Source organism: Pseudoliparis swirei, chromosome 7, assembly GCF_029220125.1.
Source record: "Pseudoliparis swirei isolate HS2019 ecotype Mariana Trench chromosome 7, NWPU_hadal_v1, whole genome shotgun sequence".
Lineage (NCBI taxonomy): Eukaryota > Metazoa > Chordata > Actinopteri > Perciformes > Liparidae > Pseudoliparis > Pseudoliparis swirei.
Genome location: NC_079394.1, coordinates 11720244 through 11733423, shown reverse-complemented (window position 1 = coordinate 11733423; position 13180 = coordinate 11720244). Strand labels below are relative to the sequence as shown.

The 13180-nt window shown below is 42.9% G+C and overlaps 1 protein-coding gene across 1 annotated transcript in view; it reads left to right on the top strand.

The window, feature by feature from the left end:
* Positions 1-13180, top strand: part of aacs (acetoacetyl-CoA synthetase) — a 35297-nt gene that overhangs the window by 1572 nt on the left and 20545 nt on the right. Inside the window, exons 3-10 of the mRNA XM_056420134.1 lie at positions 154-274; positions 1100-1213; positions 5850-5947; positions 6845-6959; positions 7346-7427; positions 7597-7750; positions 10477-10557; positions 11325-11449. Of these exons, the coding sequence (XP_056276109.1) occupies positions 154-274; positions 1100-1213; positions 5850-5947; positions 6845-6959; positions 7346-7427; positions 7597-7750; positions 10477-10557; positions 11325-11449 (890 nt within the window). The remainder of the gene's footprint in view (positions 1-153; positions 275-1099; positions 1214-5849; positions 5948-6844; positions 6960-7345; positions 7428-7596; positions 7751-10476; positions 10558-11324; positions 11450-13180) is intronic.

Here is a 13180-nt window from a genome sequence, read left to right as displayed (position 1 = left end):
AGCTGTTACCAAGAGAGAGGCATATAGGCCTGATAAATATGTAAAGCAGTGGCTTTTATTTTACAATCCCATTTGTGTACCAAAGTCTCCGTGGTCCCCTCCGTCAACGACAATGTGTGTCCCTCCTGTGTGTGTTCTGTGGGTGTGTACCAGGTGGTGGATTTATCCAAACGGATCTCGGATGTCCCAGAGTGGTTTAAAGGAGCTCGGCTCAACTACGCCGAGAACCTGCTCAAACATGCAGACCAGGACAAAGTAGCTCTCTATGCTGCAAGTAAGTAGTGCAACATATGATGCTGATTTTAAGGGATAAAGCAACACAAATAACACCCTTTTTTGTGTTATCCCCCCCTCATAAAACACACCTTTTTAAATCCAGTTTCTGCAGACTGATGTTTTTTGCAGCTCTTCTCATGGTTATGATTTTTACAAGACGTGGGTTTCTCCCTACCAGATCATTTATGAGGTGATTGTGGCGTTTCTCTCCTGAGTTTGCATCTCCTTTTATTTCATCTTCGCTATCTCAAAGGAAAGTGAGCAGAAATTCGTTGAGGAGTCGAAGCAGCGGTGAGCGCACGTCTGCATACGTCACTCTGTTAATAGATGAACTGCGGCTCCCTCCGCTCTCTCTCAGAGCTGTCACACACTAATGGATAGGCACTTCTTTATTGTCCTGACTGTGTATACGAGGGGAGGGGGGGGGGGGGTATGCACAACCTTCTACAGGAGCTGTAATGTAATTATGAGACGGCTCATTGGTCACGATGCTGTGGAGCCTCTGTGAATGTCAGGAAACTATTACTTAGAGAGACAAAGAGGACCGTTCCTGTCTGGCTCCGTCCTGACACGCTATCGTTGTCTATTTACGCCTCCTTGTTGTTGTTTTTCCACTTCTTTTGTATGTTAATTTAAGGGGTTTTCATTTTCATTGATATCAAACCCGTACATATAAACAATATTTACAAAGTGGTGCACAAAGCCTGCATTTTTAAACCAATCAAAATGTGTAGGAGTGTCTGTAGCTTGCCGTGTTTTCATGAAACACACAGTGCATATGTACCTCCCTTTCTGAGTCTCACTTTCTCTTTGTGTCCGCCAGCGGAGGCAAACGATGAGATCGTGAAGGTGACGTTTGGGGAGCTGAGGCGTGACGTGGCATTGTTTGCTGCAGCCATGAGGAAGATGGGCCTCCAGACTGGAGACAGAGTCGTAGGTGAGTCTCTTATTTATAACCTAACCTTCTGGAACCTTCACTATCAGCCGAGGGTTGATTACCGACCAAAGTGAACTTGGTGAGATGAATGAATTGCTCTCATCCGGACTTTGTCCTCCAATCTTCTTCATCCACTCTTTCCTTCCTACTTCTTTCTGATTGCTGCAATAAGTTACTTTATGCTCGCTGGTAAAGAAAGGCTTTCTGTCTTTGCACAAGTCTCAGCCTTTTCTGAAAGTCTCCATTTAGTTTTTTCAAAGTTCATATTTGTGCAAGGTAGGCCGGCTTATTTTCATGTTTTTCCTGCAACTTTTCACTGGAGAGAGCATTCATTTAGATTTGCACATTCATACTAAAGTCAACAGCCCAGCTGCAGCGTCATTTACATTTTTCCTAACCACAATTCACAATTTTTCGATTGAATTTTGTTGCTTGAGCTTACCTCTTTAACTTGTGTTGAATCTGCTCTGTTATCTGTGGTTTAGTTACTTTAGGCTGGCTAATCAAAAGCATGTCCGACTTCTCAACCATTTGTTGATCAGACAATAAACCAACATGTTTGGTTGCATTGTGATCTCAAATTATACAACCGCACACACAGTTGTTAACCATAGTTTGTATTGTATTTGTGTTACTCGGCTAATAGAAAGGGTCTTATTGTGGTCAGAGGTCGCCACAATTAGCTGTTCAGTAAATGTTACAAGACATTTAGTGTGAGCATGAATCCAGTCTGATGTTTAATATTGAGACCTACCCACATTTATATTATATTATTTGTCGTACTGAAATAATTATTGCAGCAAACGTGTCTTATCCATCACTGTCTCCGTTTCCTTCTCCGCTCTCGCCATAACGGCGTGTATCGATCTGTTTGGGCTGTGTCCGTATCGAGGGCTTCAGTTACACAGAGGATGTCAAATATAGTGGATAATATATGATGTCTGAACCTTTCATTCCGTGAAAACAACTTCTGGTTCTGCTCAAGTTGGATTGAACCCGTCCTGTTGAAGCTCTTTTGTTACAAACAATGGCAGAGAACGGGCACAGAGGTCGCAGAAAAGGCTTGTTGATATTTAAAGAAAAAAAAAGGTTGCTCAGATGCTGAGGAAAAGAACATCCGAGTTGTACTGTGAGTCCCGAACCACATATTCATCAAAACAATCAAGGGACCTCAATGATCTGGTCGAAAAGCTTCCTGCTGTTATTCGGAAAGAGCAGTGTGACACAAGTAGCTGGCAGTGTGTGTGTGTGTGTGTGTGTGTGTGTTTATGGCTGTAATTTGGAAACACCAGTGTGACACAAGCGGGGGGTGTATGTGTGTGTTTATGTCGGGTGTGAGTCGAGTGTGTGTGTGTCGGGTTTGTTTGTGGCTGTAATTTGGAAACACCAGTGTGACACAAGTAGTTGGCGTGTGTGTGTGTGTGTGTGTGTGTGTGTGTGTGTGTGTAAAGTTGGATATTGCGTTCGGGCAATCCATTAGCTAGATTACTTTAGCTCTTTGGGAATCTCATTAGAAAGACTAGAGGGGAGACAGATAGGGAGCGGGAGCGGAGATTGCAGCTTCCTTATGTCTTTTTCCCCCATTAGATTCCTCACAGGGAGATGTGTGTGTGTGTGTGCTTTGAATGTGTGTGTGCGTGTGTGTGTGTGTGACAGAGATGTCCTTGTCCCCAGGTTGTAACTAAAATACCTCGTCACAGTCTGTAATCCAGAAGATATATGAGCACTTAGCTGATGAAGCCAACCAAGCTTCATAGCAGTAAAACATCCAACACACACACACACACACACACACACACACACCGTTTTTACTGATCCCGTTGGTGCACTTCAGTTCCATTGCCCTTGGTCCTATCATCTTCAGCATCTCCCTCCACCTCGTCATGGAGCTTGTTTCCAGCCTCCTCGCCCACTCTTCATCCAGGAGGTTTTGTCATGAAAAACACACACACACACACACACACACACACACACACACACACACACACACACACACACACACTGCAACCAGTCTTCTACTATTGAGTAATACCAATCTGAAGTCACCTATATGAAACAAAAATATAGCAGCACTATCACTTGAAATATAACTGGTTTCATTTATGGAGATTAAACCTCTTTACATTGAAACTAAAGAAGACTTTCGGGTTGTTTGGGAGTTTTTCCTGATCCGATGTGAGGTTCTGGGACTGGGATGTCTATATGTACAGATTGTAAAGCACTCTGAGACAAATTTGTAATTTTTCTTCTTCAGTAATCTTAGAAGTTGCTTTTAAAAGACGAAACCTGCACTAACTCCACCTATAGTCTTCCAGATGAACTTGTAGCAACCTGACGTTGGCTCGACCTCGTTGCTCCTGTCAGGTCAATGTGGTTTAACTCTGGTTAAGACGTTTGTTTAACGTCTCTTTTTTAATTTCCCGCAACTAGGTGGTAAATTCACGATTTAATAATAATGATTTCTAAAACAAAATTATAAGACAACTTGGCAAATGTTTTATGAGGAAGAAGAAGCACTCAAGGATAAACAAGTGTTTTGGTGAGTAACAATGAGTGTAAACACACATGTGTTTGTTTATGAGAGAACTCCACAGCCGTTATGCTGCAGCTTTATTCACCCCCTCTCCATTTAAACTGCCCGGCTCACCACAGGCTGGCCTCCCATGGGTTAAGTGCCTTCCTCCAGGGTCTGTTCCAAGAAATTGTCCGGGAAGGATTCATGGGACGCAAACTTTTCTCATCTTATTTCAAACCAGATGTCCACAGGTCACATTCATATCCAATTACTGCTCAACGCACAGGGCTAAAACATCTCTTGTAATAGGAAGACGCCAACAAAGATGCTTTTGAGTCCTTGAAAGTCCTTTCTGTTTAATGAATTGGTAGGTTAAGGAAACAGTAACCACATGTTTGAACAACAGCACTGTGATGCTGCCATCTGTTATACCCATGAGGGCAGGTTGAAAATGGTGAAAATGTTTCTTGCATTGCGATTGGTTAATCAGAAAGCAGCGGCAACGTGTTGCTGTGCCATGTGTGTTGCTACAGCATGGCGAGGCAGTGAGTCAAGTAGCAACGGGGGCAGTAAAGCAAGGCATTGTAGTGCGATTATGATCCATGACGCGAGTTACGCTGGTCCTTCTGAGAGAGGAAATTGATTTACGAGAGCGTCTGGAGAACCTGAATAGCGGGATGGTGATCTGTCGGATGTCATCTTCCTGCCTCCGTTGAGCAGGAGCCAGGAGAGCAACCAATAACACCCTGATCAGTTTTGATTCATAGGGAGTGGCAGTTTCAGTTTGCCTTTGACCTGCCAGAGGGCTCTGCTGGAACTACCGGCTATATTGTTATTGCGTATCGTGTTGGATTAGATAATTGTTATCAACAAGGCAGCCCAGTGTCACATGAGAGCTCCTGTGTCGAGTCTGGCCAATATAGTAGTATAGTAGCTGAGGCATGACTGATTGTATAGTGAGTAAACCCATAGATAATGGCAGCATGATAGCATTGCAGTGAGATGGAAATGGTCTTACTTGGTACTGACTGAAAACAAAGAGCCAGTGCGTTGGCTTGAAAGGGATCCGTTGGCTAGAGAGACGGCCTTTTTGTATTTTCACGTCACCCGAAGGCCACCGTAGTTCTCCGAGAGCTCGTGTCGTTGTGATAACCGCGGTAACGTCAGCTGCTGCCTGAATTTGGTCGCTCCTGATCTTGTGTTATTGTGAGGTCCAGAGAGGCTCTTTGGGGGTGAGCGGCGAGCAGAGGGTTCTTGGGTGCAATCTGCATCTGTAGCGCCGCAGCTGCCACTCAGTTCTACACACTGGCCCTTTTAAGCAATTAATGGTTGTCAGATAATAAGAATTTCAATATTGTGTTGAGTATTCTTCATTTTCCATGGTGCACTTGTCTCTATCCCACCCTGTCTCTATAGCTCTGATTGTCCCACCCTGCCGTGAAAAGACTTTACATGTCCTTGCCTTGGGCCCCTGTATGGGTGAAGCAGTACATCACAGCAGATCTCAGCCCTGCTTGTTAAGAATGAAATATTCTTCTGACCCGGTGGATAATATTCATGTCGCCTCTCTGCAACTCTCCCTCTCTTTTGACATACTCATTTTTCTCTCTCCTCCTTTTATGCGGATTGTTTTTCTTTGTCGTCTTCTGCCATCCCCTCAGTGAGGTGACCTACTGTCCAATTGCACTCATTTTCCTGAATGTAACCTTGATGAATTATAGTCTTATAATCAACCGAATACTTCCTGATATTTCTGATTTACTGACTCCTTTTATGTTTGTGCACATTATGAGTACATCATTTTTCTATCCCATATTGTATCTCAAACGTCACAAATGATGTGTGGTCTGAGCAACAACATTGCATAGTTCATTTAATAATACACAATCAATTCTGTTCTATGGGGCATTTTGATGATAACATACAGAAGTAGTTCTCAGTAAATGCACAATACTAGTCTGAGAAAGCCAATGACGCATATATATGCACATTTTATTAACATACATATTTTTTTCTACTTTATCTAAAGACATCTTAATACTCTCCATACATCTATAGCCATTTCAGTTTGAGTCTATCATATGGGTTGCTGCTAAACGTTCCTCATCTCTCCCCCTTCAGGCTACCTGCCCAACGGCATCCATGCCGTGGAGGCCATGTTGGCAGCGGCCAGCATAGGAGCCATTTGGAGCTCCACGTCGGTCGACTTTGGAGTCAACGTAAGGACCCTATGATACTGTTTGGGGCTTGTTTATCTTGAATTATGTTTGAGTTTTTTTTTTTTATTCCATTGTATCATCCATTATTTTTTTTTTTTTTGAGATATAAAATAATTTCTCATGGAGGGCATTATGCTCATGTTTATTCTCTAAGTACAAATATACTTAATCAAACTAAAACCTGCTGTTCTAGACAAAGCATAAGTCTTTTTGTGGACTCTCAAGCACACAAGGTCTCCTGATCCTGGAGCTAATGCATCCATCTATACTAATACATTGAACTAGGCATATGCAAACACACATATACATGAAGAGGAAATACAGAACCATGTCTGTCTGGCAGCGTATCATGTGTGAGTGAGGAATAGTGTATCGAGTAGTTCACCTCTTCCTTCAGCAACGTCTTCCTCGATGGTCTTTTTGTCATCTCGGTCTCTGCTTCTTATTTCTGGTGTGCTGCTGCCCCGTCTGGCAGCTCAGGGAACTGCACTTAGAATAAAAACATGTCTTCAGCCCTAGAAGGAAGTTAGTTAACTATAGTATATATATATTTAGTGTCCCGTTTACTCCTTAAGTAGGTGGTAACGTACCAATGTACAGGAGAAAGGTATATGTTGTTGTGCAGAATCTTCATTAAATACATGTGGCTTGAGCTTATCTCCTCCATCTGAATCACTTTGTGCTCGGCCATTGCTTCTTCATTCTCTGCTTACATACATATGCTCCTGTTTTGTGGCGGTGATAACTGTACTGAACAAGAAATGTGTTGAACACGAGATGAAGTTGTTCATTTCAGAGTCCACGTTTACTGCTCTTACTGCAGTAAATTAAGGATTTGATTTTCCTGTGCAGCTCCTTAATCTCTTCTCTCTCTCTCTCTCTCTTTATTTGTCTCAGGGTGTCCTTGATAGATTTTCTCAAATCCAGCCCAAGCTGATCTTCTCTGTTGCTGCGGTGGTTTACAACGGCAAGACACACGACCACATGGAAAAGCTGATCAGTGTTGTCAAAGGTTGGACTACCATCAATTCACGAGAGAAACCACCAAATATATATTGGCTTCTTCAACAAGCTGGTGGTAAAACCTGCCGAAATTTCATTCAGCAATTAAAACGTAGAAGGAACTGATACGAACAAATAGGATGAGCCAATACAGGGTAATACCACTAGAGTACCTTTTATACGTCTTCCAAATTAAACAGTTGGAAGACCGATGCACAACAGATGCTTGATAGATGTCAAGTATGAAGTTTATTCACCCGAGTGTCCAGAGAATCACAAAACATCTTTGTGCCCCTCACTGAAAAAAAGATCGTCCTCCGTAAAGAACCAAAACTCGTTCATGAATTTTCATCCGGTTGTAGTGTGAAGCATCAGCCTCTCTCTGTCTCGCTGTAGGTCTGCCGGACCTGAAGAGAGTCGTGGTGATTCCCTACGCTCGCTCCAAACAAGAGACCGACCTCTCCAAGATACCCAACAGGTGTGTGTGTGTGTGTGTGTGTGTGTGTGTGTGTGTGACTGAGAAACCGATCAGATACTTTCGTAAGACTGAGAGCAGGCCTCAGATATACTCTCTCGCCCAAATATTGCATCAATCTTTTCTTTCATTACTTCCTCGACTCATTCTTCTCTCTGTTTTTGGTCTGCAGTGTATTCATCGAGGATTTCTTGGCATCTGGTCGTGGCGAAGCTGACCAGTTACCTCAGCTGGAGTTTGAGCAGCTTCCATTCAACCATCCCCTGTTCATCATGTACTCCTCCGGCACCACAGGAGCTCCGAAATGCATGGTCCACTCTGCTGGGGTAAGAACAACATTGGCTTCCATCGTCACCTCGTTCATAAATATGGATCACTCTCCCTCTTTGTGTCGGGTGGACACGAAAATCTTTGTTGCAGATTTTTTTCTTACTACTCCACAAGGGTTATGTGGATCACAGCTGTGTCTCTGTCACACTCACACACATGAGCGCACACACACACATGAGCACACACTGCTTGCATCTGTTGCCAGAGCTCTCCTGGGTCGGCCCACATGTACAGTTTGCTATTCAGTGCACACCATTTGTAATATTACACATGAACAATTTTGGAAAAAAGCCGAGGTTCTCAAGAAGACCTGCGTTTACAGGATGAAGAATGGCGAGGAAAGAAGGAGGAGAGGAAAGTAATCAAAATGGTTGAGTGAAGCCTACATTCTTAAAGTTAAAGAACATCATGTGAAGGCTAATGGCAGCTCCCACTCTCACATCATTATAGCTGTCAAAGAGATCTAGTTATGGTACACACGCTTGGTTGGCACATAAAGAGCAAAACCACCGTGGAAAAAAGTTTGAATGACGAAGTGACAACCGTGGGTGTCTTCTGTCATGCCTTAAGATGACATCATACTTCTATCCATCAGTACTTCAAATAAAGGAATCGCATTAATCACATTTAAAAGCAAACATGAGTCACTTTTGGCGAGCTTCACAGTAGAAGTCTCTGCCTGCCTGTCATTTATTGGTTTGTATTACATTTTCCGCCACAAGATGGCAACAAACCTCCATCGGCATATCTTTCAAAAGGTTATCTGCTCTCCGGAACATGAATATCACTTTCTTTTCCTTTCCCCTGCTACATCTGAGTGAAGGAGAGTGTCAGATGTGATTTCAAAAGGACCACTGCAATTTGAAGCCTGAGACACTCAACATGCAGAATGGATTAACACACTTGAACATATGCATTCACACATCTTCACAAAATGTTCTCTCTCTCTCTCTCTCTCTCTCTTTCCCTCTTTGATACACTCCCGCCGTCTTTCACATTGGCTTTTCTATCCTTTTACTTGCATGCATTTTCACATTTCTTTCCACATGGCTCCCTCCTGAGTATCTCTTTAGTATTTTTTCTCTCCCCTGATAGACTTCTTCTTTCCTCTAGCTCCCTTGTTTCATTTATATTATTGTATCCTCTCTGTCCCCCCCCACCCCCCACCCCTCGTTCTTCTCCATGCCGCTGATAATGGGACCCTTCTGCGTTGGTGAAGACATTTCTTCGCCTTGCGACGCTGGCATTCCTCCGCCAATTAGCCGCGTCACTGTTGCGCTTTCTGCTTTGTTACAGGTGCGTTGACGTGCCGTCGGTAGCGTGACGGCACGCACCAAAGGACGGGTATGGCAACGGAGTCCTGCCAAAGACTATATGCACACACACACAAACACACACACATATATACATACATGGAGCATCTGTTTAAACACAGTCACACACACTTTGGTAATACTCACCATCAGCAATAATAACAGATACAACTGTGATGGGGTGGTGCCTGTGGGACAATTCCACTTAGCACAATGTGTGCTAGTGTATATTAGATTTGGTCAGAAGCATTTGTTTGCAGTACTTAGAATTGCGTTTATAAAAAAACCGTAAAGTATCTCGACAACCCTTCCTCCGATCTACATACTTGCTGAGTGTTTAGCTGGGGACCCGAGGACGTGTCAAACGTGGTGCCATGTGGCCAGATGGGGGCGCTATAACACAGAGTGTACATGTTGTGTGTGTGTAACTGTTCAACCATAAGTCTCAGGAACATATGTTTTTCACCTGGATTCTGTGGGTCCAGAGGCCGCGCTACGTCTAGGTCTAAATTCCACTATTTAAAATTATGTCCAAATCAATTTTTTTCCCTGCAACTCAAATTTCAAGGATTGATTTTTAGTTATGATTTTAGATTTTTTGGGGGGGAGTTTTGCTTTTGCTGACAATCAAAGTTTGCTCAAATATTGTCTGCCAGGCTTATATTGCAAATAAGATGCCCCTCGAATGCTTTGTGCTAAGTAACGGAGAGACATTTGGTGGACGTGTAGATACGATGTCTGAGTGACCATGACAACCGTGGTCCCATTTGGCTAATAGGTGGTGCTGTAGGAGTACTATCTTTCAACAACTCAAGGTGTGTGTGTGTGTGTGTGTGTGTGTGTGTTGCTGGGGACCCGAGGACATGCGCTGTACAGTTGGTGCCATTTGGACACGCAACATGTTCAATATCAATAAACAAGCGACAGCAGCGTGGGCGGAGCCTCAGGGCTCTGCCCACTTGGTGGAGCGTGTCGTCCGCAAACAAGCCTCTAAAGGCCGTGGCTCATTGACTGCTGTTGCATGCTGGGTATATTAATGGCACAACTCTTCTTCGCTTCCCTGCAGCTAACGAGCGATGAACAGTAGTAATGGGAACTGCAGTCGTTGATATCATTTAATCATATAGTATTTTAATCACAGCCTCTAATTTCAAACAAATTTCCCCCTGGAGATGAATGAAGTATATATATATATATATATATATATTTATCCATCTAATATGCAGGTGTCTTTGGCATTCTGTGCATCAAATGTAACATGTCAGCCGTGTTGCCTTTGCTACCCTCTGTTGCTCAACTATCCAGACCGGGGTAGCAATCATCAAATGTCAAAGCCATGAATTAATGTATGAATAAAAACCTGAAACAATTATTTATCTCTTCCTCCCTTTGTCTGTTGGCTCCTGTAGGGCACGCTCATCCAACACTTGAAAGAACACATTCTCCATGGCAATATGACCAGCAGTGATGTCATCATTTACTACACCACGGTAGGAAAGCAATCTTTTCACAAAAAACATGACGTGCTCATGGCACCATAAATGTTTAAGATCTGCGGGGGGGAGAGGGGAGATGGGGTGGGGGGGGGGGGGAAGGTTCTCACCAGCAGAGATAGCAGTGAGTGCTTAAGGTCAGAGCTGTGCATCATTTTAAGTGGTTCCTAGAAGATTATTCCTCCTTTTTTATGATAAACACAGAGGGACATTGTTATGTGAGATCGACTTGCCGGTTTTGATCTGCAGCGGATCAATCGGTGCATCTCTGACCGTATTAGATTTTCAATCCTCTAAAAAAAAGAGCGTCTACAAGGCCGCACATTTCAGAACCGCGATCCAGGTAATATTTGTCATTTTTTCCTTGATCCATGACCTCAATGATTCATTGATTAATAGAATCCTTCCTTCATTTTTTGCCAATCGGCTTATCGGTTAACTGACTGACCATTTCCCTCATGGTTATTGTATAAGTGCCTCGCACAGTGTATACACTCTATTTGCTACGCAAACTATTGTCTGGAGAGCTAACGTTACAAGCAATATGCGAAAGTATCGAGTATATAATGCCAAAGCAGCAGCAGCAGCAAAATAAAGTGAAACTCAGTTCTGTGAACCACAGATACATAACTCGCAGTCTGGATGAGTTTCCAATGTTGCCACCTATTTATCCATGTTGATGAGAAAGGACTGTGCCAAATAAACTGACCTCTCTCTCTCTCTCTCTCTCTCTCTCTCTCTCTCTCTCTGTGTGTTCTGCTTAGACCGGTTGGATGATGTGGAACTGGCTGGTGTCTGCTCTGGCAGTGGGAGCCTCTGTGGTGTTGTATGATGGTTCTCCACTAATGCCCACACCCAATGTGCTGTGGAACCTCACAGACCAGCTGGGGTAAGTTAGATACACACACACACACACACACACACACACACACACACGGATGACAGACGGACAATGCTTTTTGCTTTCTCTTGGAAGAAGATTTTTTCATTTTGAAAACAGACTTTGGTCATGAAATGAAGCCTCCATTTATATGACGATTTTAGGTGATTAAATGTTTATGAAACATCTGAAAAAACATGAAAACACACACATCTCAACTGAAAGCAGTGCAGCCTTACCCACACTGCATTTCTAACAAATAGTGCAACTGACAAACAACCAAGCAAGGCTGGTTTTCCTTTTTTTAATGCAATATGTTGTGGAACGAAGAGCAGAGATGGGGACCTAGAAAATACGGACAAAAACTAGAGAATCAAATGAGAAAGATGCACAGAGAGAGAGAGGGAGAGAGAGAGAGGGGGAGAGAGAGAGAGAGAGAGAGCACATGCAAAGGGTAAGGTTTTCCTTGGAGGTTTTGTTTTCAACCACAGAATTGATTATGTGTTTGCCTAATTGACAATTTGTGCACACACACGTGGACCTATGAATACAGATTTAGTCTGTTTATAATGTGCATCGAGAACGTAGAGTAGACCCTCTGCAAACGATCATACAATAAACATTCATTGTTTACCCACTAATGTATCACCCCGTGTTATAGTGAGAGAAGAAGAGAGGGGAAAAGGATGTCTTTGTTGTAAACAAACATAAAAAGAAAACATAAAGTAAAGAGGAGAGATGGTGTATAAACAAAGAAGATATATCTTTATTTTAGATAAGTACGGTTATTATTATTTGATATTTAAAAAATAAGAACGGGCTTTTCAAACGTCATGCCGCCATGTTTTACTCTCCTGTATGATTTGGACGTAATTCTAGAAGCAGTTTCACATAACTTTGAAAGTTCACACATACAAAACACTCCAACTTCCTTATTGATTAGCACAGCTGCCTTCGCTGTCACCCTGAAATTGCACTTCTGTGGCTTACTCAGCTGTACAGGCCACCTGAAGTCAGCAGGTCAGCCGTCTCTTGAGCGTGTCGTTATTGAGATTGATAGGGATGCTGTAAATTTGGATGACCCGGGTCAGACCACACGGCAGCCGAGACGGCTGGAAGCTAAAGTTTACCATCGAGTCCAGAGAGAAGATATTGTGTGTGTGTGTGTTTGTAGGTAAGCCATTAATTGGTTCACATTTAAATGTGTTCCATTGTTGACTTCTGTGGACGGTGTAATGGTACGTGTTAGAGCTCTGCTTCGTGAAAGTCTATTATTTTCCTTTAATTATTTATTCTAGATTAAAAGCCTTATGTTGCATTATATTTATTCCATTCATATTGTACATTTTTTTGCAACATTTCGTGCAAAATGTACACTTGACCAATTTATTGTACACGTATTCCAAGCCTAAAAAGTATCAAGGAGAAGAGAACTCTGTCTTTTGAAGTGGCACAATGTAATACAAAAGGACTGACGAGAGACAAATGTTATGGATAGAACATTTAAAAAAGTCATCGGCAAAGAAATTTGTCATTTTACAAATATTTTTTAAGGAAATCGCTCACCTCTAATGGCGGCTATAAAAGTGAAACGGATGTGCTCTGAGCAACTCGGTCAGCCCGTGGTTAACGAATGAAAACAATGCACTGCGGTCAGCAGAAGTGAGAGGCAGTTTTAAGGCAGTGATACCTCAGACACGTCTTTAGTGCAGCCGGGATGGCATATTGCCTTCAGCTAGG